The 27684-nt window shown below is 43.7% G+C and overlaps 1 protein-coding gene across 7 annotated transcripts in view; it reads right to left on the bottom strand.

The window, feature by feature from the left end:
- Positions 1-27684, bottom strand: part of raph1b (Ras association (RalGDS/AF-6) and pleckstrin homology domains 1b) — a 39664-nt gene that overhangs the window by 10274 nt on the left and 1706 nt on the right. For 2 of the 7 annotated variants that reach the window (XM_085264189.1, XM_085264190.1), the window contains exons 2-8: positions 16972-17040; positions 6454-6573; positions 6038-6143; positions 5761-5955; positions 4202-4626; positions 3620-3706; positions 3120-3194 (exon numbers count right to left, since the gene is read on the bottom strand). In XM_085264189.1, the coding sequence (XP_085120315.1) occupies positions 3120-3194; positions 3620-3706; positions 4202-4626; positions 5761-5955; positions 6038-6143; positions 6454-6573 (1008 nt within the window). In that variant the 5' untranslated portion in view covers positions 16972-17040. Of the gene's footprint in view, positions 1-3119; positions 3195-3619; positions 3707-4201; positions 4627-5760; positions 5956-6037; positions 6144-6453; positions 6574-16971; positions 17041-17134; positions 17154-25363; positions 25383-27684 lie in introns of those variants that run through there. The other 5 variants (XM_085264191.1, XM_085264192.1, XM_085264193.1 and 2 more) reach the window with 5 other exon arrangements.

Below are 27684 nucleotides of genomic sequence, written 5' to 3'. Positions count from 1 at the left end.
GGAAATATCCAGATGTGTCCGTAACTTGATTTAAAAATATGACAAAAGCGGTTTCTTCTATTCAAATGAACAAAAATCTGTTTGCTACCTTTCACCTCAAGATTAAAAAAACAAAAAGTTATTCCAGCGTGATTCCCAGTCGATCAAAGTCCGCCTTGCATCCACATCTGCCGTCACCCAGAGATGACAGCGGTCGAGCTAGCTGAGACGGTGCTGAGCGAGGACTTTAGTGATGGCATGGGTTCACTCACACGCAGACATGTGTGGCCAAGACGAGCACAATTTGACTAAAACGCCAAGTGAGACAGTAGGGAGGAAAATGCCCCTCCCCCTTCCCGCTTCCTCCCCTCTCCATCACTCGTTTCCTCTCTTTACAGCAGATGCAGGGGTTTGGGAGCGTACCCAATCGAGGGGAGCATAATCCCCACAAAAAAAAGGTACCAGGAGGAAGGGCCGCCCAACCAGCAAACTCCGTTTAAAGGACCCTGAACCCTTTAGCCAATCGGGACGAGGCGGGGGAAGACCATGACCGACTATGGCCCTGAAGCTAACTCACAGAGACAAGGACGGAGAGAGTGGGTGAATGAGAAGCTGAGGTGCTGAATATTTGAAGTCATGTGTACACACGAGCATGTGTGTTCAAAGAGAGAGGGTGAGGGGTATTAACAAGTGCTCCCCAAGCCTCTTATCTCAAGAAGCCCCTGCCCTCTCCTTGACCCAGACTGCCTTTTCCACATGACCGACTCTAGGGCACACACACATTAAAGCTTTAAAACCAAGAGTGTGTTTGGCCAACACATAGTGGCAGGCTTTTACCCACCCCAATGTGTGTGTGTGTGTATAAGACTGAGTAAGAGCAACAGTGAACAAGAGGTCACGCGAGTTGTACAGATTACAGTCGGGAGTCAATTTGAGTCCCACTGTGGGTTCAGCCCCAGAAATGTCAGCGTGGACAACCCGCCCCCCTCGCTCTCTCATCTATTATTCCCTCTCTACACGACACATACTCCCTGCTTTTTATTAGACATTAGACCGACTCCGATTCGACAGGCGTTTACCCTTCCACTTTCACAGTGAGCCACACCAGAGCCAATTTAAAAAAAAGAAAAAGCTCTTCTGCCTAGTCTGTAAAAAAAAAAAAAAGAAAGAAAGAAAAAAGAAAAAAATCTTGGCAGCCACTTCCTTTGATGTTTTTCCACTCTCTCCCGCCTCGCTTGTTCCCAAGCATCCCGCGCTCATTCAATATTCTGATTCACGAGCGAGGAGAGGTAGAAAACTTGTGAGTCCAGGCGATCGCGGCTTGCCTTCTTCTGTTCTCTGGTGGAAAGTGTAACACTAACACATAAACCCCCTCACAGCCTGTAAAGATGCAGGCTATCACTCCTCTCCCCTTAAAAAAACAACAACATAATATACAGCTGAGTGCTCTGTTTACAGCAACAGGCACCAATGTTTTGAACCACTGACTCAATCCAAAAGATTTGGTGACTATGTCCGTGTAGCATCTCAGTTATCGTGGTATTCTAAGGAGCTTGGTGGATGTCACTAGGGGGACATGCCCTTGTCTATGGCACAACATAGAAGAGCCACCTCGAGAGGACAAGACTCAGCTGTACGTCTGCATCTAAAGGACAAAGGTCACTCTTTCAAGGATCCCAATATCCACATTTTGGACAGAGAAGACAGATGGAAGAGGAGCGAAAGAAGCCATCTATGTCCAATGTGAACGACAATCCTCGAACAGAGGGGATGGCTTACAGCACCAACTGTCTAACACCTAAAATTAAGGACGGCTTAACGCCCACTCATATCTTGCGTCAGTCGATCGCAGCAGGTCACATGATAGGGTGAGGCAAGGTCCACCCAAAACCTCTGCTGATAATAACCCTTTTTCACACCTTAGCTCATGTGACGATGAACATGATCATCAAGAAACTTAAAGAAGTCCAGTCGCTTTTCTTTCCCAGCTTCTTAGATAAGGTGACTGCAAATCTTATATCCAGCTCTAAAACTTGAGGGCAGATGAGCTGACAGTGTCGCTGCCGGCACCCATTATATTCAAATAATAAAGGACATCACTGAAAGGGCTATTTTACTGCCAACAGCCACTAATGGAGATCTCTGTGTGGAAAAATGCACTGTAAACTTTCAGTTTCTAAAGACACACACTGTAACATTCTCTTCTAGTTAATCAGCATTATAGAATTTAAGGATTTAATATCCAACCAACTTGGAATCAGCTGATTTGTACTTTCTTGCTATGCATTGTGTATTAAAGGTGGGATAACTCACAAGCAATGAGCTCCAAACTACAAATATACACACATATGCTCAGCATAAACTTTGCAAAGAAGCCAAAGGCAGCGGCCAAAGCATCTACTCAGAGGTTAAAAGAGGTGATGGGAGCATCAGACACGACTTGGATTATAGAGACATTTGAATAACAAAACTAAGCTGGAGTCCAACTTAGATTTGTTTTTTCAGTTAAACACAAATTCCACTTTTGGCTAGCACGTAGGGTTATTATCTCAACTATGGGTGAATCAAGTAATGGTTTAGTCTCTATAATGCGAGAAACTCATTGTGAGCAAGCTCCATCTGCTGAAGACTGTGACATGTGACCAAAACCCACAGAGAAATCTATCAAGTAGACTTTGTTCACATTTGTTTTGCCTCTTGTGTAACCAGTTTTTCTAAAGCACAGATGAACCTTTCAAAATAAGACAAAGGCAACAAATCATGCCATTTAAAGCCCTGCAAGCCCTGGTTTCTGTTTCAGACTTCTAAACAACTCAAAATATTAAAAGTAATGATTTAATACTGTGTAATAAATGCTAATACATTAAATTTTCCCCTTGTAAGCTTTTATTGCTCAAAGACTGAGTGCAAATCAAAAGCCAGCAACATGAAGTTAGAAAGAAGGATCGAACAAAATGAAGGCCCACAGACAAAACACCACATGTGGAAGCATGTTTGAAAAAAATCCTCTGTTCTATAATCACTCTCAGCATGGACTTTACCAAAAAGACGAGCAGAGCAGAAGACAGGAGCAATGCACACAGACACAAACACGAATGCACAGGAGAGGAATGAAAGCAAAAAGTGTATGAGGAAGTCACCTTGGTCAGGAGGTGAGAAGGCTTTCCAGCTATGCTTTTCAGAATGAGCGAGGTTTCTTGGTCCAGATAGGAGTGCTTGGGTGGAGGAGAAGATGGGGGAGGAGGATAAGAGCAGAAGAAGAGACAAAATATAGAGAAGTCAGTGCCAGGTGATTCTGTGAGGCTTATTAATCACAAGTGTTTTGATCTGTTTTTGTACAGAGAAGCGTGGAAGCGAGAGAAGGTTTCATTAATGCGCAGCAGCGATGGTTGTCATTAGATACAGCTGTTGGAAAAGAGGCAATGATTATGAGAGAGAAAAGCGTGAATACACGGTATATTCTCTGAAACCTAGACTCCACAGCTACGCTATCACACCACACACACACACGCATCAAACACACACACAACAGCTCAATTGTAAAAATTCTGTTGCACCTAACGTCCATTAACCTTGAAACAATTAACTGCACACCAACTGGAGAAATTGCTCAATCATTCACAAACACACACACACTTACGGTGGCCCGATCCACTTCGCCCTCTCGCGAGGTGAAGTCAAGCTGCCGTCTGGCCGGCTTACTGTTGGCTCGTCGCAGCGTGACATGCTGGAAAAGTCGGGTGGGTGCAGGCAGGTGGGGTGTGTGCGTGTGTGAGGACAGAGGCCGTGGATATAAGAAAGGATGCAAACACAGACAGTGTAAACACATGCAGGCGAAAACAGGGGGGACATGCGAGAGACTGTCATGGCCGTCCGACCACGGCATTGCTTTTGTTAGTGAACAATAGGTAGGTGTTGACATTGTAATCCGAGTCACACTTGAGATTGCAATGCATTCACCGACAGCATCGAATGCACAATACAGAGGCTGCATTGTGCATTTACTTTGGATAGACTTCAGGCATGCAGTTCCTTCCAATCAGTATGTGTGTATAAACATGCTTGGCTTCATTAAGGTCTATGCTTAGTACTTTCTCACTTCTCCTGACTTACAAACTGAACTGACCGCAGTCCTTGTGTACATTACACTTACCGTCACATCTGGAAAGACTCATTTAAACCGTCTGATACGTCTATGTGTGTGTTTCAGTGTGGCTCGTACCTCTGTATTGGTTTGGTTTTGTCCTTGTGAGATTGGGCTGCCCTGGCTCTCCACCTCTCCTCCTGTCACTTTATCCGTATCCAGGGAGTCCATGCTCGAAGCTGAGGCACATGCTGAGTTCACACTAGACCGCTGGGACGGTGCGTCCTGCTCGGTGACAGCACCGACCGAACCAGTCCTCCGATGCTGCCCTCCGCCGCCGGACGATCCGGACGAGGGCCGCCGGATGGTGCTGGAGGAAAATGAGGACGAGGAGGAGGAAGAGGAGGACGTCTGACGTGCCGCTTCATCCATGCTCAGGGAGGCCTTCTCTAGCTGAGAGGTGATGTCATCTAGGGAGATGTTAGAGGCCGCGGGGCGAGCAGTGGCACTGCCACCTCGTACCGTGTTGGCCGGTGATGCTCGAGTACTGCTGCTTGCACTTCCTGTTGGGGCGGGTTTCAATTTGACAGTGAAATTAATATTTGATTGAATTAAATATTGACACAAGAACGATCTCAACAAAACTGACTGTTTTCTACAAAGCTTCACCTTTTCTCTCTCTGTTATAACTTTGCAGGTGTTTATTTCTCTCAACCCCAGTTTTACACTTTTGTTTCATCCCACAAAGACTTCCTTCTTTTTGATGCACAGCAGTGTTTCCTAACCACAGGGGGTATATTTGTGTTGCAGCTAGGGGGGACATGGAAAGATTACCAATGGTATCAATTTCAAAATCCTAAACATGAAAAAATGGTTGATATAGGTAGCCTAAAATGTGGATAAGTAATTGAACTTGTTTGCTAAATGCAGTATGTATATGGAATACAAATACAGCTGCTGAATAAACAGCAAAAACTACAAGCTAGCTAAGAGCATGAATAAAAAGGTGGAAACCAGCAGTGTAGAGCAGGGGTGTCAATATAAGGCCAGGGGAACAGAATTCCCCCCCCAAAGACTCCAATCTGGCCAGCTCGATGGCTTTTGAAGATTTCAGACTTTAGTTTTACAGCTCATACTGCCCTACTTTTTCTTACATTAAGATATTTCAGGGATTTTAAATGTGTAGTTAAAGAAAGGAGAGTTCCACAGGTCCAGCGCACCTAAGATCAAAGTGGGCTGCATTGTATATATTCCTCCTGATTGCTATTTATTCCTGCTGTCTTACTATTTATATTTTATTCCTGCACAGTTGGTGTGGAGAACCCATAATATGATTGTACATGGACAATGACAATAAAGGGTTATTCTTATATTCTATGTGGGCCACCCATGGTGTAAAATATGGCTAGCAGGTAAGCTGAATGTGATGGTTCAATAACAGATGAAACATTCCCGATCAAGTTTAAAATTAGGTTAAATGAAGATGAGGTGGAAGTGATGGAAGGGCTCTTGAGCACATCTGAATGGGCTGCAAGCTGGAAGCCACTGCTGCACAACAATCTCAGACATCATGCCTTACAATTGACTACTATCTGAAAGGATACCAAATGATAACAGTCTCACTTCTTCACATTGAGTATTAAATTGTTTAGGAACTGCACTTTTTGTTTTAAAAGCCCATAATTCAGCAGGACTACCTCCGCTGCTTCCTCCTCCACTGGTGCCTGTGTGCTTAGTGCTAGCACTGCGCCCTCCAGCTGCCCTCTGCTGGCCTTTGCTCTGGCTGCGAGAAGTTGAGTTTGGTTTGGAAATGGTATTCAACTCCTGCTCGATGGAGCACAGGTCAGCCATCAGGGCATCCAGGTCCACTGTGTCACCTTGGTTCAACGCCTCTGCAAGGAGCAAAGCAAGAGTTATTGGGTTATACTAATAAGTGCATCTCTGTTCTGTTGTTATACTGAAGTGAGATCTTACCATTTATGTTATACATTGAGAAGCGGTAGGAAAAGTTGGCCATGTTCGTCTCCTGCCTGAGAGGAGGTTTCTGCAGTGCTTTCTGCGGCCTGCCATCATCCAGACTCTGCAATGTGCGCACACACACGAAACTCATAAGATGCACATTTGCAAAACACACATTCACACTCTGACACTACAGTCAAAGCGCATCGTAACAACCTCGTCTGCCTGCCAGACTCCTCAGTTACCCACAGACCTGCACAAATACTATGTGGTGGTGGTGGGAGTGGAGTTGCTAGGATACAGTAAAGGGAGACAGGATTAGCAGTGTTAAGGTTGCTATGGATACAGCCCCATCCTTTCTCGTGGTGCTCTGTCTACGTCTGTGTAACAAACCACCCCCTTAGTGTGTGTGAGAGTATTTGTATTTTAACCTGTGTGAGCTTGTCCAGCTCTCCCAGCCAGGCTCCAAACATCTTGTCCAGGTCCTGGTCCTCCTTGTCACTGTCTTCCTCTGCTCCATGGTCCAACTCATCATCAGATACCTGGTCCATCTACACACACACACGCACACACGCACACACACACACGCACGCAAAAGAAGCAGAAAATTTCACATGATTACAAGTCACACCCACATAGCAGGAATGATCTAAATGAGGAAAGAGGGGGAAAAAAACAAAACAAAACGCAAAAACAACTTAATCTCATGCCAACCTCACTGCCTGTTACCATGACAACCGTTCGCAGACCCCTAGCGGGCACCCTGTGCTGTGCGATCACCCTGTGGTGTCTTGTGTGCTGTGCACCACTGACACGCCCAGGACCTCTACTACCAGCTCAAGAGCCAACACAGAGGGAGGAGCAGAGCATCTTCCTCATGTCTGCAGAAAAACCCCCCCCACTCTTTTCTTTGGAGGCCCACAGATCACTGTTAAATTAAGATATTAATCAGACCACACGGAGCAATAGCATGTGCTGTTAAAGGCCGGTGGATAATAGGATGGAAAGCATAGCTGGCTCGCTGAGAATGCCCAGCTGTTTTTAGTCAAAGGTGATGGCAGAGCTCCCTCTAGTGGGTTAAATGGAAAGTGGCGCAACACCAGCATGCATCTGTTTGCCTGGCCGACTTAAGTCTCATATATCTAACAATTAAACAGAATCAGAATAAAATCAGGAGGAAATCTGACGCTCTAGAGTCAAAGCTAAAATGTCTAACCCAATCCTTTTTCATACACACAAGGACGCCACAGTAGACAAAACACTGAATGAATGATATGAAGGAGGCAAACATAACAGAAAATGGCTCCAACTGACAACGCAAAACAATCTGCAGCCTTGATGTGTGCCTACATTCATCCTCATTTCCTAATGCGATGGTCTCCGGTCCATGTGAAAAAAATATGTTCACCCAAATGCCGATGTGCACCGAGGAAGATCGTTCACCAATCTGGTGACAGACCTGTCAAGTGGAAGCAAAGTACGGTTGAGCACAGGAGGAGGAGGAGGTCATGGCTCTGATACCCTGTCAGATGCCAGAGGAAGTGCCGAGTGCAGAAACACATTTTCTTACTGCACACTTTCAGCTTGGCACACACAAAGAAAAATATTACACCACTGTATATTCAACACTGGATATTAAACAGACTAAAGCAGAACGCTCAACCTGTTTTTCCCTTGGTGTGCACTCCTGTCTTGGCATAGTCCGGAGTCCCCAAAACAGGCGAGTCAGATGGAATATTCCAGAGTAATCCCATTGATGTTTTCAGAGGGTGTCATTCCATGTTATCCCAGCTATGTGGTGTCAGTCACTAGAGGGGACTGTACCAAACTGGGATTAACCCCGCTGACGACCCCTGTTCTTTTGATCTAGCAAAACGTCTGCTTGTATGTGCGAGTATTTGTGTGCCGTTGCCTTTATGGCTAAAATGAACACTTGGTGATCTGAAAGCTATGCTTTGTTGTTAGAATGTGATGAAGGTCGTAGCAAACCAGATAAAAGATGAAAAGCTAAGCAGCTGAGGGGTGCTTATTTCAGACAAATTCCAGCATGGTTACTACTAGAAATCACTGTATGTGGTGCATGTAGAAGACGTACCCTGAAGCTGGTGCTACAAGCTGGTATTACGGACCAAAGCTGTCACTGCAGAGTGTTTATTATACTTTAGATGATGGATAGCTTCCTTCTTCCGGCACTCTCATTAAAACACATGAGAAACATGAACTTGTCATCTTGTGGAGGAAAGAATGGAGTCAATGAGTATGTAAACAAAAACAACCCAGTGTGTATATATGTGCGCTTAAAATTACATCCATGCACTCATGAACGTGTGTGGCAGTCACAACAGGAAATAGCCAGGATGTGCAAAATTCCTAATTTCCCACATGGCCTTTTTCCTTGCAGGAAGCTCCAGCTGTCCTCCAGCTTATCCATACCACTTATAGTGGCGGTAGTGGTGGGGGTGGCACTTGTACATTTGTAGGAATGGGGGGGAAGAAACTTGAGGTGTTGAAAGTGAGATCCAGACCTCACCACCCTTATGCCCACACATGTTACATCGTAACACAATTTGGATCGTTTGTCTCCTTGGCTACCATGAAATGTGGCTCCATATGGGGACCCTTCAGTCACAGCCATGATTTTGTAAAATCAGGTGAGTATCTCAAGCTATGGCATCAAGACGAGCGCAAGAGGAAATGACTAAAAATCAAATGAGCCTGCACTGCCATTATTCCCCAAGGTTATTCCATGTGTAAATACACATACAGGAAATGAGTCGCACTGCAGGACACTTAACAGCTGTGTGTAAACAGCCTGGAGTCCTTTATAAGAGTCTCTTCCACACACATACACACACAGACTTGTGGTCAGGACAAAAAACAAGTACAAATATATATAGATATGCTGTAGGTGTGTATTCAGTCCAGATGCAGAAAGAGTAAAAATAGAGCAAAAACGATGCAGAGCCAAAAACAAAGAGCACTTTGGAAATAGCTGCTGTCATTCTAATGGAATCACGGCCTTAACAGAAGATGCTGCTGCAGGTTTAAGTGAATTACCACCTGAGGCCCTGCTTTTAAGCTTATGGAGCATGACCTGAGAGAGACACGGGGATAGGAGGTTGTGTTTGTGTATATATGCGTGTGTATGTAGTCTGCAAATGCACTCCTACAGGCATCATCGCAAACTAAACACCGGCCGTGGCCTTTTCCCTGCTGATGCTGCACGGTCCCGTCTGTCTTGTCTGAGCATGACCGCCATTCATCTGTCTCCTGTGACTACTGGGCAGCTCAGAGATCTGGGGTGAAAGAATAAAGGTCAAAGGCCTTTTCCCGTGGAGTCTCCTTCTGGAGTCTCTCTTTTTTTTTGGTTTTCATGTAAACTCGCAGTGGCTGCTCATCTATTTATGCAGCGTGTTTTCTAAGAACAAAAATCTCAAACTGTTAAAGAAAACGCAGTAAGCACCCAGCGCTGAGGAGGTTGAGTATGTGGGAGGAGGAGGAAGACGTGTCTATCTTTAGTCCAAGTCATCCAGATCAGAGCGTATCGAGAGGATTAGAAAGGGAGCAATATGAAAACTCGATGTTAAACTGTTGTTTAATTAACAATATTAAACCCTGTAGGGAAGCACAAATATGCAGGAATAGCTGCAGTCTTGGGTCTTTATTCTCTTAATATTCAGATGAAAATGTACTATGGTATATTAAGATCAAGAGTTATTTTGTGAAAGTTATGAATTCATATGATCTCAAAGTACGAGAGAAGGGGAAAACAAGTGCCGACTGTAATGCACCGACAGCTTCAGCAGCACCTGTTCTGCCTGCAGTCGACATACAAATGATCAACTACTCTTAACATTTGAGTTACAAATAAAGCCTCTCATATTTCCATCGCACAGGAAGTCAAGAGGGCTGGGTGGTGGAAAATGACTCGAGCTGTGTAAACACTGTTGTGACCAGATACTCCACTGACTGAATGTTTCCCCAAGTACTTCTAAATATGCTATTTTTGGACAAAAAACTCCACCAAGCCTCAACTGTATGTGTGCTGAAATGTTGCAGTGAGGAGTGTAGGGGTCATCTCCAAAGCCACCTATTCCTCACCGCTATTTTTCGCTTCTCTCAAACGATCTTTGCAAAAATAGCTTAACGCCAGTGTCTGACACCTCTCATCTAAAAATATTCTCAACAACTTATATCACCATTTCAAAATACGGCAAAATGAGAAACATGAGGCAATAAAACCAGAAACAGCGTGACAATAACAAACTCTGAATTTCTGCGATGCCCACACTGTCGTGGTGCTTGGCTCTAAATGGAGAGTGGGAATTCTTGAGAGTTTAATGGGACACAAAATGCTCATGCCGATAAAGGTCTCTGGGGGCAGATGCAAACAAAGCTGAAACAGAGGAAGCAGACAAAGCATCTACAACACCCATAGACAGGAATAGCTCCAAACACACTCTGTCATCGGACCTGGGAATATTAATGCATGTCCCATGCTGTAAATGCTGCTGATAACCTCTGGGGAATGTAGTGTGTGGAAAAAAAGTGAAGGAATCTAGAGGGAAAAACAGACAAACAAAACCATGTGATTATGCATATCTGATAGGCCACTTTTAAATCCACCTTATTTATATCGATATGGATTGGGTAATCTCTTAGAAACGAAAGGATACCACATCAGTTAATGGAAATTAAACTTATCAACCTACAGAGGGCTGAATTCAAAGACATCCTAAAAATCAAACCCCATGGTGCCAGGCAGTGAGCATAGGGGCCCATAAGAGGAAGTCAAGCCCTCAGGCTGCACTGCTACTGATTGTTTGGTCAGAGACAGTCACACCAGCATCTTGCTGGAGGTCATTTTGTAGCTCTTGCATGTCTGCTCACTAAGGAGCAGACAGCGGTCCTGGTGATCGGTTAAGGGTCTTCTACGGCCCTGTCAGGCTCTCCTAAAGTAAATGCCTGTCTCCTGAAATCTGTCTCCTGTGCTGGGAGAAACTGCAAGCCTTCAGGCAATGGCACAAATTGATGCACCATCCTGGAGGAGCTGGACTACCTGTGCAGCCTCTGTAGGGTCCAGGTATCGCCTCATGCTACCAGTAGTGACAATGACCGTAGCTAAACGCAAAGCTAGTGAAAAAATAGTCAGAAAAGATGGAGAGGGAAAAAAGTCAGTGACCTCTAACTGTAAAAACCATTCCTGTTTTAGTGGTCGGGCCATTGTTGTCCTTCTAGTGCACCTGCTGTTAGTCTCATTAACACCAAAGCAGCTGAAACTGATGAGCAAACCCCCTCTGCTACTTACCAGATCAATATCCCACAAGTTTAACTGACTTGATGTTGCACTCTGATTAAAAAAAAAAAAAGTTTCTTTTTTTAGCAATGTATTTATAAAATAAGTGCTGTATATTCTAGCACTGTAGTGTATAAAAACATGCAAATCTATAAACAAAAACAGCCTCATGCAGGTTTCCTGGTGATCGCCTTCCTTGTTAAAAATTCAGCAGTTGTAAGGCCCGTCTGTTCCATGTAATACAGCTCATTTGCAAACTCTTGGTAGTTACAAAGGGAAACTACATGTTAATTGAAAATCAATTCAATCAATTGTTTCTGAAAATCCCCCTCTCCTTTAAAATAAATTTCATGCAAACATCTCTTCTTTTTCTCATGTCAGACCATCATCTGGTGCAAGCTGCACTTCTAACCTGTCAGACTATGATTCACCTTTCACACATGCATGTGTTTGTGTCATCACAGTAAAAACACCACGCTGAAAAGCCAAGTGTCAAAAGATCATAATGACATCCTGTAGCCGTTTGAAGGCAATAGGCGCTTTCGAGCGCGTCTTGTAATCTTGTTTGTGGCTTGACAGTTGAAATAAGGTCTTCTGTCAAAGAACAAAGCCTGGAGCAGACAAATGCTTGGTTTCACTACCTTTAAGATATAAAAAATAGATACGATCTCTTTGTAAATGTGCGAGTGCGTGTCATTTCCAGGCTTGCATTTGCCATGCAGATGGTGATTATTTGCTCATTTCCACTCCCATCCCTGCTTTCTGTCCCTGCCCTGCCTTTTTACCCCCGGTCCCCTCCCTTCATATACAAAGTCACACCAGGAGACGAGAAATGAAAGCCAGAAGCTGCCATCCCTGCGTCAACATGTGGGCATTATGCAAGTAAAAAGAAGGAAAAGAGGAAACTTCTAAGTGCCAGTAAAAGAACTCTTTGAACAAGGGAGTGGCTGGACCAAAAGTCCAACTAGGTGTGGCTGGTTTGTCAGCCTTGGCTGACCTGTAGTAGCCTGTGATGTCTGACTCAGAAAATGACATAACACACTGTGCTTGTTTGCCCATGATGAATGGGAAAATTTAGCGTGGCTGCAGCCCTAAAGGTTAATGAAGAAAGCTTGTGACAAGATGATTACAGGTTTAATTTAAGAAGGGGTGAGGGACATACAGTATGGGTGGAGCTCATTCCTTATTTGTGGCATGGGGAACACTCAAAGCTGTACACTACACAAGGAAGATACATTAAAGTAAGAGCCATGCCAAAATAGAAATAAGCCTCACTTGTGATAGTTTCTGTTTTATGCTACACAAGGTGTGTTTACATACTGATGTCATGACCAGCAGCACCAGCAATACCTGAAAATGAAACTAACACTCCCACCGCCTGCATCGATTGATTCGTCAGCACTGCCAGATGTGTAAGTTAGACTACCACATCATTACGTTCTATATTGTTGTTTTTAATGAAGTATTTTTTTCATATTTTGCCCTGAGGCATCCAAACGCCTGTATTCAAGCTGTAAATTCCTAAAATAAATGTAAAAAAAAAGTAAACTTGCGCTTGTATGTTAAATCTACGGCCTGTGTACATAATGGTAAATTTTAGGCTTTAAAACTAGTGGGGCTACAGCCTTCTTTCACACACGACTACGGCAGCACTAAACACAAGATAGCGTTGATGGAAATGTGCACCGAAATCTCAGCATTGTCTCAAATGTTGAGACAGTCCTGTAAACATAAGTCAAAAACAGAACACGAATAAGAAGTGGCATGTGTCACATGAAAGCAAGCACATCAAGGGGACGGACTACTTGGTTGGTTGGTTGGGGGTGGGGGGCGGGGGGGTTATATGAGATATTTAACAGGCTGGAGAGAGAGCAGAGAAGGAATGATGGATGGGTACAATAATAATGGAGGAACGGAGCCAGCTATTAGATTGTGGAGGGGGGGCTGGCCGAAACAACAGCTCCCATGTTATTAGTCAAGCACGAGCAACAGCTTGTAAGCAGGGAAGAAACACACACACACACACACACACACACACACACACACACACACACACGCTTGAGTGCATTCAGGATCACTCAACCACTCCGGCTTACGCAGCCAGTTAGGAAGGAGGGGCAGAGAAAGAGATGGGGGACAGAGAGAGGAGAAAGATGGGGAGGATGTCAGAAGCAGACAGATGGAGAGAGGAAGAGCAGGAGAAAGTGAGACTAGAAAAGAGAGGGAGTGTGAAAATGCACGGTCACACTGGTGGGCGGTAAGGTGCGAGGACTCAACAGCTCACCAGCATCAGAGCGAGCCAAATTTCAGCTGCCCTGCATCTATTCAAAGAGAAACTGCCATGGCAACACACAAGCACACACGCACATCTCTGTGCTGACAGCCCTCACATACACTGTAACAACCTACATTGTTAGTACAGTGTTTGAACATCTGTTTGTAGCCATGACCACAAAGCATACAGTCGATCAGCACTTCATAATATAGTCATTTATGCGCTTGGTGAAAAAGCTGACGTCACTTTGAAGCAGCGAGCACGCACATGGGCAAGTCTCTTCTTATTTGTCTGTGTCACTCTCGCTTACACAGAAACACAGCAACGATGTGTCAGCGTCCCTGCTTCCTTCAGGGCATCGGCCCAAATGTGAAATCCATAGTCTTGTCCATTCCCTCAAGAGATCAGGTTACGTCAAACACTTCCAACTACACACACACACATACACATAGATGAAGGGGCTCAGGTGGTCTGCTGCAGTGGGCTCATACACACCCACACAAACTTTGTAAAACATGATGCAGCACTGCAGCAGCAGACAGCAGAGGCTGACGAGTCGAGAAGTATAAGCCAGACATTAAAAAACAAAAAACAAACAGCCAGTGCTTAAAAAATAGATGAGACCCATTGATCTGGTAGCATATAAAGAGCTGCAAAGCCACGGCATAAACACTCTACCGATTTCCTTCTCTTGTTTTCTTTTGGTTGAATTGATGCTCGCTGGTTGGCATTGCATGCAGTCTTATTTTGTGCTTGCTCAGACACAAATATGAACCTGGGGCAAGTCATTTCAATAAAAAAGGGGTGTGTTTGCATCATGAACTCATCAAGAGTAGGAGTTTTTAATGCCACACTATATCCTAGAGGTATTCTTTAAGGCCCTTCCAGCAGAATATAACAATAATTCTTACTTATGTAATTAATTATGGGCCGATTATCCGCCAATGCCAAAATGTCAGCCTTCAAAATGCTCTAAACACTTGGTTTCTGATGCTTCTTCTAGAGTTCTACTATTCAAGTAGAGTGAAAAAACAAAAATGCAAAGCCAGAAATTAGCATTGTGGTGAAGTAAAGGGAAAAAAAAAACCCAAACATATTGCCTGCTGTCTACAACAGACCATTTTTGATGAAAATAGATGCAGATGCCCCCCAAAGAACCCCAGGCTCCAAAATGAAAATGGATATATGCAAAAGCCTCATTTAAGTACTTTTCCATAATTAAATCATCCACTTTAGACAAATGAAATCATTATAGTGCCAATCATTTTTCCTTCTTCATTATCATTTGGTTACTCGGTCAAGCTGAACAGTACGTTTACATCTGCCACCTGTTAGGGAATAATAAAAAAAAAAGCCCACAGCGGGTGCAACAAATTGCACGAACACCACATGCTAAAACACACACAGACACACAAACCAGCCATGTGTGATGCACCCTGCACGAAGGCTGAGAAAAAACTACATATGCATCCCCCGACCCCACTGGCAGCTGGGAATGGCTTCCTCCGTTACTACATTTCCCATGTCTCCCTTGGTCTTTGCTTCTTGGTCTTTGCTTCTGTCCATAACCCCTGCAGCTGGTGTGCGTTTGCCTCTCATGACACAGACCCCTCTTCCTGGCACGCCAGCTCCTGCATTCCTGCTGTGTCATTAACGCGCACACGTTTAAATAATTTTTTTCATTTCAGAGAGGTCTCCGTGGCTGCAGCTTGCATGTCTTTGGGACAAGTCGGAGAGACTGTTTCAAGGACGTTTCTTTTTAAGAACATCCGCCTTCCACGAAGGCGTTGCCAAGACAACTGTGACCCAGAACAATCACTCGTTAACTGTGCCCCCAAAGCACGTGATGGACATGTTGGAAGGAAACTGACAGCTGAGTGTGAACTTTAGAGGCAGCCCCACTCTAAACACAAGACAGTGACACACACTGTGTCACCACTCCCTGACAGACACAAAAGCATCCCTACTTCCTGGAACAGTTTAATTCCAGGGCGAGGACACTTCCTTCTTTAGGCCCCAGGCTGCATCTCTGCAAGGGGCCCTCTTAAATATCCAGCTCTCACATACATTTGTGTCTGGCTCTTTCTCTCTTCATATTTTCCTCCCTTTTTTTGTTTAGACATTTTTTCATTTTTCAAATACATTGACCAGACCTCTCTTTTCACATCTGATTTAAAAAAAAAACATGAATAGGAACACTGTATGCAATCCTTTGGACAAATGGAAAACACATTAGGTACTAAATTTGGAAGGGCTTCAGGTAATAGACAGTGCCATGAGTGGATAAAGGGCATTACTGTACAAATAACAGCATCAACAAAGAGGAGATTGTTTCTGTCCTGTGTCCCACTCTAGCAGAAATCATCTGCAATCAACAATAACCCAACCAGACTGGGATCAGAAGATTTGAATTAGCTTGTTTTTGTGAATCACTTCAATAAACAAAAATAATAAAAACCAGTGTGGAAAATAGCAGCCAGCAAGCCGTAATATTTGCAGAGCGGCTTTTCTTTCTTTTTTTTTTTCCCCTTACAAAGCTGTTCTTAAACTTCCTGGATCTTGTTGTTTTATTCCAGTTATGGAAAAAAAATCAGAGGTGTGAATGTCTGTAGTCATCTGTGCATTTACTAACATCTGTGTGGTTAACACAGTAGCTAAAAATAGATTAGTTTGCATATGTGCAACTTTTCAGAAAATAAGTACAGTACTTGATCTGTGGGGGTGGGAGAGTAAAGTCAACAATCTCAGTGTAAATTAGAGTGGAAACTTTTGAGACCACAGATTGCAAATTCAACACAGATCTGCGACAGTGAGAGAAATAAAAGCTTACTGTGAGGAGCATCTCTTACTACAGACCCCAGCCGCGGCTCGACTCACATGGTTCCACTTAAATCGGGAATTATCTCCTTCGGCGAGGAAGACTCTCCCCTGACAAGATCCTCCGAGGCTTTACTTCTCTTTGATTTGGCTTTGATTTTCAAGTTCCTCTGAATCAAGGCTTTGAGGAGGGGCAAAGCCTCCCTCTGTGCACCCCCACTTGCTCCAGCTTTGTGAAATAAACATGGCCCCACACTGTTAACTTAGAAAAAACTGTAAACCAGTGACACGACAGGCGATATGATGGTTTGAGCACATGGTGCGCCAGACATGCATGTCAGGGGCACTGCAATAAAACAGGCATTTGAAACCACCTTAAATAGAACTTCTCTTTGAGTTTGCTACGCCAACACAAAAAACAACAATCTGCGTGTGTGATGTGTGCAAAGAGGTTTCGCAAAGCTTACTGGCAGCAGCGTCAATAACAGTTTTTCCTTTTTCCTACACTCAAGAGTTTATAACCCACAAAAAGTAGTCACTCTGCTTTACAGGAAGTCTTACCTCTGAAGTGGCTTTTCCTTCTTTCTATTGAGGTTAAAGGTCAGATGACACTGCCACTTCACTCTGGGGCTGTGGAAACAAAGAGAAGAAGAAATTCGATTAGATATGATTTAGTGCCTATTTTGAGTTGCAATGGCAAAATACAATCCCCGCTTTTGGTCACCTCATCGAAAGCTATTAGTCAGTGAAACCCCAAACTTGTGGATCGCCTCCTATTGCTCTCACTGCGCTGCAGGAGGATCGAGAGGCACGGCTGCCAGCAGCTGGAGACGAGCAGGGTGATTTCACTGTCACAAGAATGCAGGGGATTAACCGGAGGGTGCTCGAGAGCGAGCGATTTAACCAAGCACAGACTTAAACGCCGCGCGTGGCCAGAGAGACACTTATCATAAAGCTCTGAAAGCAATCAAGTGCGGTTCGCTCTCCATCATAAACTCTCTCCATCATTACGGCGAGATTAACAATGTGACATTTGAGCTGTGGAGTCCGCCTTCATTTTACTACAAAGCATTTCCCGCCAGCACACGCATGAACACACGTGCGCAGCTAAAACCTAATAAGCATGTCTAACCGCCACAGGCTAATCATTTCACAGCGTGAGTCAGAGTAGAAACCTTGTCAAAACTCTTAGGTGTGCACCGACTGTGACTCACCAGTCACCGGCGACAACGCTGACTAGGCTTTAACCATTTCATTCGCAACACCGTTGAGTCACACCAGCCCATTTTTCCCCCTTTTTTAAGATCTAAAAATCAATCTAGATGTTGAATCATAATCTGACAATGAAAAATAATGGTAGTATAAGGTTAGAACATGCTGAGCAAGACAGGAAATATAAATGCTGTATATTGGTGTGCATTACTGTGTGTGTGTGTGTGAGAGAGAAAAAGAGAGGCCGGCAGCTGATGTTATGGCTATTCCCGCTGGTCTCAGCTGTTCCTTCATTTTTCTACGCACCAACTGTTGTTGAGCCACAGCATGAGGCCCCTCCCGGGAGCAAAAACAGAAAGAGGAAAAAACCTGGCCTGTGTAACTGTGTGTGTGTGTGTTTTCACAGCAAACAGACTTCATGTAACAAGGGAAGAGTGTTAAAGGGGATGAAAGATCTCATGGGTGCGTTGTGCACATGCACGGCATTACTGACACTTGCATCTTAAAAAGACAAACAAACAATAAAAAACATTACAAATTACAGATCACCCTCCCCCCACCATTTCTGTGTAATTTGCACACAGTCGACATGTGATATCACTCAGTCAACACAGGGCCATTGAACAGGTGCGGCAGTGACACACGGGCCTGTGCAGCTGCAGGGGGGGGACACACAGTTGTTTCAGTCACAACAGCATGGCGGCTGGTGGGGCAGCTGCTCCACGGCTGAAAACAAAGGCAGGCCTGCGTCACATGCACAGACAAACATGACCAAGTTATGATGGAGATGCACTGTATGGAGGAAGAGGAGGGTCTTTCTGATGTGAACAGACAGTGTTGTTGTAGAGTTGAACCACGCATTTAAACAGATGTTGCTATGAGAGGTATAAAATGGTCAGGTAAGTGTGCCGTTATGGACCCAGTGTATTAAAAAAAGCAAACAAAGAAACCTCCCCAACAAACACTGTCTTCCTTTGACTGGAAACTCAAGTTGTTAACTGGGCACTACAAAAAAATCCAAACAAAAAACCCCCACAACTGTCCCAAAAAGGTGCTCTGTGCCTCGCTGTCAACAACATCAGCAGATTTTTTTTTCCTTTCATTATTTTTTAATGTGCTTTACTTTGGTGCCCCATTCAACACCAGACTGAGGGGAAACACAGAGTCCAGTGTAGTGGACACAGGTGTGTCCTTGTCCACCCACACTTCCCCGATTAGCAGCACTCCTCTGGGGCGGCTCATTTCCTATCGGGCCAGGAAGTGGGAAGAAGGGCAGTGCAGTCGGAGAGCATGGAGTGATGATGTCACAGCAGGAAATAAAGACTCAGATTGTTGTAGGTGAAATGAGCAAGCGGGTGAATGAGTTAGAGGGCAGGGATAAATGCATGACACATGTGCACTACGCTTCATGGTAACTATATCAAAGCCACAATCTGTGACTCCAGCATGAGCAACAATCTGACTCTGACATGCAAACTTTGACACACAAAGACAGCTGAAGCAGACTGTTCAAAGTTTTGGTGGACTACGTGCAAACTTGTGTCATATTTAAACAGCCGAATGGTGTTGACAAAACAACACCACTACATTCAAAGCAGCACGCTATCCAGTGTAAAAACATTAACTTTAACATAAGATTAATACATTGCATTGGTATCCAGAATTTGCTGCGTGTCTCACTAGTCAGGCCCCATCTGCTCTGGTTGTAGTGGTATATAATCACACGCTGACCTATCAACTCACCTAACCTCAGCTTCACAAACAAAATGTCAAGGTGACACAATACAAACTAGAGATTACTTGTTTTTTTTTTTTTTGTTTTTTTTTAAAGCATTAGACTCATTCGTGTGGGTTGGATGACAAGCTATTTTCTGGAAAATTTATTTACTGTATAAAATTTAACTGTTGCAGAATAGATACACACCTTCATCTGATCTCAAAGGACCCCGAGCGTTCTTGTGAGGGCAGATGATCAATCAATCAGCTGCCTTCATGGTTTGATCCAGTGCCGATTCTCACCGGTAAGGCATTAGTAATGGTATAACTGCATTGCATTGATCAAGTCAAGTGCAATTCTGAGAAGTAGCTGCTTTCCTTCTTGCACAGAGGCCAGCATGACCTCCTAAAAATTACAACTTTTATGTCAGCCGAGGCTGGGAAAGAAAAAACCCCCCAAAAACCTCAAATTACCTTCTTACTACCTTCAAAACTCTATTCATATCACCCTTTTACTCTCAGTGCAGGGCGCTGGGAAGACTGCTTTCTAATATTAAAATACTACCCATGTGGGTCCCTAATTTTACTTTTTCTATTTAAACAGCTAAATCCTTATTCAAATTACGGCACCAAGACTCTACTGAAGCTAGAAACACAACCTGCCCTGCTTAGCAGCTTTTCCCAGTGGTTACTATCACTCACAGGCTTCTTTAGCAATACCCACTCGCACACGGCCAAGTCTGGTTGCAATTACAAGGAGCTGATCTCCTCTCCTCTGTGGGATTCTCCACGGCCCATGCAGTGAGCACTGGGCTCTGGAAAAACCACACATGGTGGGAATTATGGAATAACGCTGCGTCAGGAATGTTCCCACGATGGCCACTGGGATCTGATGGAGGTCCCACCGGCTGGCTAGCTGCCGACAGGGTTTATTGGCAAATGTAATGTAACACTCACACACATACAGAATTACATGATGAAATGCCTCTTGTGTTAGCGCACAGCTGGATCAAAATGTCTCTTTGTTTCAAAACGTTTTTGCACACTTGTCATTTAAGTGCAAACAAATCCGTGTGTCGAGCTCTCAGACTTCATCATTAGCACAGCTTGATCACAGCTGATCAGCTTAAAGCCTGAAATCTCACTTCTTATTTACACCATTTCATCTGAATAATCTCTTGATGGGGATGACCAAAAAGCAGTGAGGGGTGAAGCTGACAAATCAAACATGACAGTGACCCTCCCTGTCACCCCAAAGGCATGTTGCGGTGACAATCTCAGGGGCAGCTCTCGACTCATACACCGAGTATGGTTGACTGTGTGGCACGTGGGTCAAAATAATCAGGACTCTCTAGAGAGTGAAGATCAACGGAGCAGAGAGAGATTAGCAAGCTACTCAGCCACGAACTTAACCCAGAGATGCAGTCAATAGGCGCTTGCGCTCCCTTGCTGAGCTGCCGGGGTATTAGTGAATGAGATTTGCCAAGAGGCAGTCACACAAGCACCCACACACACACACACACGTTATTTTGTGAGATTAAGCCTGTAGGTTTGACTAACCGTCCGGGGATTCTCTCAGAAAAATGTGTCAATCCACTTTTACCGCACAGAGCACGGCTGTTTTCACTCACTGCGCTGTAGCTGTAGGTCACTGCAGTTACTAACTGAAACTCTAGATTCCTTCAGTGTCCTACATGAACCCTGATGTTAACACACGCACAAAAAAAAAAAAAAGGAGGAAAAAATGGAACAGCCTGCCAAGATCAGTCGGTACAGTAATGCAGAAACTGAAGCCAAGCGTTGTGAAAAAGTGACTTCCAGACATTGGCAAAGGACGCGAGGATAGGAAGACTGACCTCAGTGTTTCCAGGCTGTCGTATTTCATATGACATCAGCTCCACTGATATTTTATAGGTTCTCATGAACCCCTCTCATCTGTCTTCATCCTCCATATGCTACTTCTCTCCTTCAACTCTCTTCCTCACAGGTGTTTCTTTGACTTCCCAAAGTCTTTTTGGCAGCCTGTATAATTGTGAAGTAAGTGTCACGGGGATGTGTGGTGAGCCCTGTGGCAATGAGACAAGGACAGGCTGCTTTCCAGTCCTTTTGTAAGTACCACTTGCAGAGAGTAGTTACTTACTAAAAAGACATGAGCTGGGGTAACTTTCATGATTACGGAGGAGGGTGTAGCTACAACATCTGAGAAGGGAAAGTAGGCTACAGTGCATATTTAATGGTAAAGCAGGACTTTTAAGCCCCAGTTTTTGCTGCGCTGCTTGTTTGCTGCTTGAACAGAAACACTTGAAAGAGTTGGAGCATTTCAATAATGTAGGGGTGCATCTGTTTCTGCTTTTACTGTATGCAATGTAAACAATATCCTTACTTAATATAAACTAGTGGGTTCCACTTAACTAATGCCTATGTGAACATTTTGCCCACAAACTGAGCAGCTTAGCTGTAAATACATGTTTCATTTAATAACTTTTGCCTGACTGTACAGAACTCTTCTGCAAGAGCAGAGACTTGTGAGTCTGTTAATGTTTAACTTTAAATTTATAATTTAGTAGTGCTGTAATCATGATGTTATTTATGTTGTGTTTAGACTTTGATTTCTCAGGATTTGTACTGCGGTTTTAGTGTTTGTGAGAGTTCAGCTTAGCAACAGGCCACCAAATGTTCACAATTATTATAAACCCATTGTTCTTGTACTCGTGCGGTGTATGGGTCACAGGAACAGAAGAAAACCTGAGTTTATGGTCTCTTAAAACCAAATGTAAATATTGCAAAACTTTCTAAAAACTAATTAAGCTATTCATAGTGATACTTTCCAAGTCTATGCAACCACTTTGTCAGGTAAACCTGTTCAACTGCTTGTTAATGCAAATAGATAACTGGCCAATCACATGGTAGCAGCTGAATGCATTTAGGCATGTGGACATGGTGACGATGCCCTGCTGAAGTTAAAACTCTGCAACAGAATGAGGAAGAAAGTTAATTTAACTGGGTTTGACCATAGCAGTTGATGCCAGACAGACTAGTCTGAATGTTTCATAAACTGAAAACAAATACCCAGTGAGTGCCAGTTCTCTGGCTGAAAATTTATGTCACTTGCTATAATCAAGTTAAGCAGAAGCGCGTCTAAACTCACAACGTGTTCAGCTTTGAAGCAGATGGGCTAAAGCAACAGAAGAGCACACTGGGTGCCACTCTTGTCAGCTAAGAGCAGGAAACTGAGGCTACAGTTTACACAGGCTCACCAAAACTGGACAATGAAATAAAACGTAGCCTGGTTGAATGAGTTGATTTCTACAGAGACACTCAGACGATAGGGTCAGAATTTGGCATAAACAACGGATCAATCCTGGCTTGTATCAACAGTTCAGGCTGAAGGTGACAGTATATTGGTGTAGGGGATATTTTTTCACACATTTTGGGGCCCTGTAGCAGCTGAGGATCATTTAAGCATCATAACCTACCTGAGTGCTGCTGCTGACCAAGTCCATCCCTTTATTACCACAGTGCATTCATCTTCTTACAGCTGCTTCTAGCAGGATAACACGCGATGTCACAAAGCTCAGAAACTATTTTACTTGCTCATCTGATATCTACATGCAGTTTTTTATTGCTATCAACTCTATTCTGATTTTCTGTTACATTTTAATGTTATTATTCCTAAATTATTATTTTAATTCTACAGCACTTTGTGAGTACATGTGTGTGAAACGTGGTCTATAAATAAACTTCAATTCAATTAAGATATTTAAGTGATTCAGGGCTGTATTTAAATAAAGTTAAATGTTATTTGATGCATGCCCCCTGGTAAATGCAAAGTACGTTCTTTTATACTAAAACATCATTAAGCAACAAGGTCTCAACTGTCCGCCTCTCTGTCTCCCTTGGGTGTGCGGTGTTGCTGTTATTTAATAATTTTGAGGCAACGAGTTTGCATTTTCTTTTAATATGAAACCAACTTATCAGATTTTAACAGTGTGTGTGTTTGGAGCAGAATACTATTTGGAGCTCAAGTGGATGACAAATTAAATCGCGTGCATGCCTGAGTTTGGAATATATTTTCTATTTGCAGCAAGATTTTGTTTTTTTCCCAATGCTTCAGACATACCACAACTGCCACTGTAACCATACACACAAATCTGACACTCAATCACAATGCAAAGCCATCCTTTACCTCCCAAAGGAGACTCCAAGAAAGAACACTGTATCTGCTGTAACTACATCCTTGGTTTTCTCTGACAGTCTTATAATGCCAATATTGTTAGTGTTTTCAAAGTGGTAAATAAACCCAGATCCTCAGTGGATTTCCCTGGTATGTAACCCGGAGGTCGATGGTTAGAAAGCAACTGTACAAGCAGGCGTGCGCTCCTCCAAACAGAGGCAATCTAAACATTTCAGGCCCAAAAGGAAGGCATTTCACAGCTGGGTGAAGGGACACAGTGCAGATGAAATTTGTTTGCATTTGCGTGCGATGCTTCAAACCTCTCAAACCACATCTATGCTGAACAGTTATCAGCTAGAATGCAAACAAACACATCAAGCCTGCATGCACGTGACCACGAGGACACGCACGCTGCTGTCACGGCTTCATGAGAACCAAGTGAACTCTGATCAGACGGGGAGCAGAGAGGAAACACTGAATGGCTCTGCTGATGTTTATCCCAGGCTAGAAATCATGCTGCTAAAAGATATTTGACTGTTTAATTTAATTCACTTGCAAAATTGTGAATTGCTTTCACATGCACCGAGTAGGAAATAAATCCACCTTCTCCTTCCATATGTAATTTTTAGGGCAGACAGATCATACGTCACTCCAAGTCTGCACTTTGCACAGTATTCATACTACTCCCGCTCGTCTGAAGCATTTTTTGTTGTCTTCTTGTCTAAGAGGCATTATGAACTTCTAAAGGCTGTCCATCCACACAGACCAGCCATCTCATCCATCAAACAGTCCCGTGACTGTTGTGGCCTTTGGAATCACCCTACGATACGATATTATCACACTACTTCACTCCCGATACAATATATTTGTGACAGCATTTTGCAGAGAGTATTGCAGTAAGATATATTGTGACTTATCTTTTTTAAATTGCAAGATATGTGCTCAAAGTTAAACTTTGTCAATATCTGTTTTAATCAATAAGATGAATTTCTCTCACTAAAACCTGCCATAAATGTTGCCATAAGATGGATCTGATATCAGTCTGTCGTTGAATTGTGTCAAGTTGGCAATTACAAGCAATTTGTTTCTGATAATACAGCAATACACGTGTCCAACACCCTCAAGCTCTGGGCAACCATTTAATCACCACAAGTTGCAATCGGTTGCAGAATGTGAAAAATATCAAACAAGCTCCACCCCAAATGCCCCCCCCATTACACAATGCAACGTAAAGTTAACAAAGCAGTGAAATAAACCATCTGCAGTACAGTTAAGAGGGGAGGCGGGGTCGCCACCAGCCACCCAGCTGTGAGAATCAGCCACCTGCCATTGTCAAAGTCATAGTGATTAATAGCTGCATAAGCTGCTTAAACAAATTGTACAGTAAAAGAGGCAACAACAAAGAGACAATTAATGACTGAAGGATACAAAAGGCTAAACACGTATCATAGCAGAGCAGATGAAATATCGGAAATAGGTCAGGAAAGAGGCTCTGTGACCATAAAGACTAAGTAGTTATATAGACTAACCAGAGTAGCATGGTCTCAGTGACTTGCCCTTTGAAACAACAAAAGTTGGCAAGCATCTGCCCGCTTATCGAATAATGCAATGCAATCTTTTTTTTAACAATCCCAGGAAACTTACCCTTTTTGCCCACTTGGCTATAAATAACAATGGTTTCAAAAATCTAAAATCTGCCATATAGATTAAAAAACATTTGAGAAAAAAGATCTGATGCAGGATTTACAACAAACTCGTCAACATCACACGCTGACATGCTTTGGCCTCAGGAACAGCCACAGTCTTGCCAAACACATCGACAGTTACAAAGCAAAACACATCATGACTTACTGAAGCCCCCTCCCCCTTCAATAAGTGAAGGGGTCCAAGTGTTTCCCGAGAAAAGGCATCGTCAGTTCAAATACAAAGTTCGGTTTAGATAAATCAAGCTGCTGCTTCCTTGACTTGTGATTGATGGAATATAGCGTGAGCTTCAGCGCCTCAGAGTGCGCTTTTCCTTTAAGAGCTGAAATCCCACCAGAACTGACCCGTACTAAAAATGCATACTCGTGATACTGCACTCATCCATTAGCACAGATAAGACCCAACATGGAAAAGAGATACGACTGTAGGTCAATTATAGCTGTGTATTTTGTCTGTGCACTTGAGCTGCCGAACGAGGACCAAGACCACGCACTACCCGAGAGGAGAGCAGGAGGAGAGGCTGATGCCCTCCTTCTGCCTCCTCCAATCAGTAGTACAGCATACAGGGAGCAGGCTGCACTGTCTATGTGCTGCTGTAGCACAGGTGGGCTACAACAGCTGAGTGCTGAGCTTTGAGATAGTAAGAGTCTATGCTTGTTTTAAAGCATGCAAGGCCTTGTAATCAATTTCCATGTAAGAGAATAAAAAACAATCGACAAAAGAAAATATGATCAGAATCTCAGTTGATTTCCAGCCAAAGAAAGCACTGACACAAGTCTCTACATTTATATAAAGGCTAACAGGCACAGCCTCTTGCTATCTGGAACAGCAGAGTGTTTGCAGGCTGCAGACAGGCTGGCTAGCCATTTGTCTTTGTCTGTAAATGGAAGGGGCAGCTGTCACCAAAGGTCAGCAAAATGTTACCAGAACAAGGCCCTATAGAGGATAAGCCCACGTGCCTGCAACAAGGAGGGGGGACACACCCAAGTGGAATGAGACCTACACACTTTCTCCTTCTGCGCATTCACTCAAATGCAACACACCCACAACAAGGCATCCTGCTGGGATCATTGGGCAAGTCTCCGATGCAGCTGGTGGCCTTTTCAAGTTTACTCTGGGCTGTCCAACCCGAGCAGTGGTGCCTCTTACTGGCGTGGTTACATCGGGTTACAGTCTTCCCCTCCAGCTCTCCATCAGGGTCAGCTGAAAGATACGTTTGAAGTGGCATCCACCCCGCCCGACCCTCCATTACCCACTTACACCTGCGGCTGTAACACAACCTGGGTAAACTTACACCATCTTTGAGCTTTCGTGCAGGGAAGTTTCCTGCTCGGGGACACGGGTGAGTGGATGGATGGATGAGTCGCAGCTTGCACGACAGACCCAGAAAAGTGCTGACAGACAAATGGACGAGCATGCAAGAGATGGTAACACACACACATACACGCCAAGAATAGCTTTCAAAACTTTCCCGTCTCTGGAGATCAATCCTCAAGCCTGAATTTTCTTTGACAACTGTTATTCCCATCTAAATAACTATATCCTGGGGAAATCAAGCAAAAAATAAAAAAGGCTGAAAAGCAGCAGAGGGACAGCAGGGGAAAAACATAAGAGGTTTCCCCCCCCCCCCCCTTCATCTTTGGCAAAACAAGACAGCATGGACCAATAGGAAAACGTGTTTTATGTTCTATATTTTTGTTGGAAGCTGATGGTTTTTCTAAAATATAACCTTCTCTCTCACTATGTCCTGTTTTTCTCCAAAAAGACAGCTTGCACTGCAGTTAAAGAAAAAAAATGCTTTAAAACAAGGATAGTAAAATGACACAGTACCTTAAAACATGGTTTAAAATTTAATCCACAACTGGTGGGGTTTTTTTTATTACTAAGCAGTATGCCATACTGCCAATACACTGTGGCTTTGGAAGCAAGTTTACCATCTCATAGTACAACATGAAAGTCTGCATTAATTTTCTCTTGACACAAGCCTTTGTGTTAGAACACCTCCTTTTGTTTATAGTTATGACTTTGACATGAATAATAACACTGAATTAAACAGGTTGTGTATGTTTTTTGCTGCAGCTATAAAAAAAAATGTGGCTGGCCACCCAAAACATCCAAAACAACAGAACAAATATCTTTTGGGCCTTCCATTTTACATAACCAGCTGATAATTAAGTTCTCCAGAAGCACATTCATAACAGGAAACAGAGCCTCAGTTGAACTGCCCAAAGGAATATGCTGGGTTTTCCAGATGTGTTTTGGACATCATTCATTTCAGGACTGCTTTTGTGTCACTGACATGACAAGGGAGTGAAATTTGACTCTGGTCTGCTGCCAAAAATCCCCATCCTTAAAGGCATGTATGTGCCTGACAGCGAGAAACCAGAAGTCCAGTAGTTATTTTCAACTCATTGACTGCACTGTAAGCAAACGGCCTGCATTGTTGCTGCACTGTCTCAATGCCCGGA

The sequence above is a fragment of the Mchenga conophoros genome, linkage group LG23 (genome assembly GCF_057382185.1).
Source record: "Mchenga conophoros isolate Kocher_MC1m ecotype Shallow Benthic linkage group LG23, M_conophoros_male_GT1.1, whole genome shotgun sequence".
Classification (NCBI taxonomy): Eukaryota; Metazoa; Chordata; class Actinopteri; order Cichliformes; family Cichlidae; genus Mchenga; species Mchenga conophoros.
Note: the sequence above shows the minus strand (reverse complement) of the source record. Positions and strands in the feature narration are given on the sequence as shown.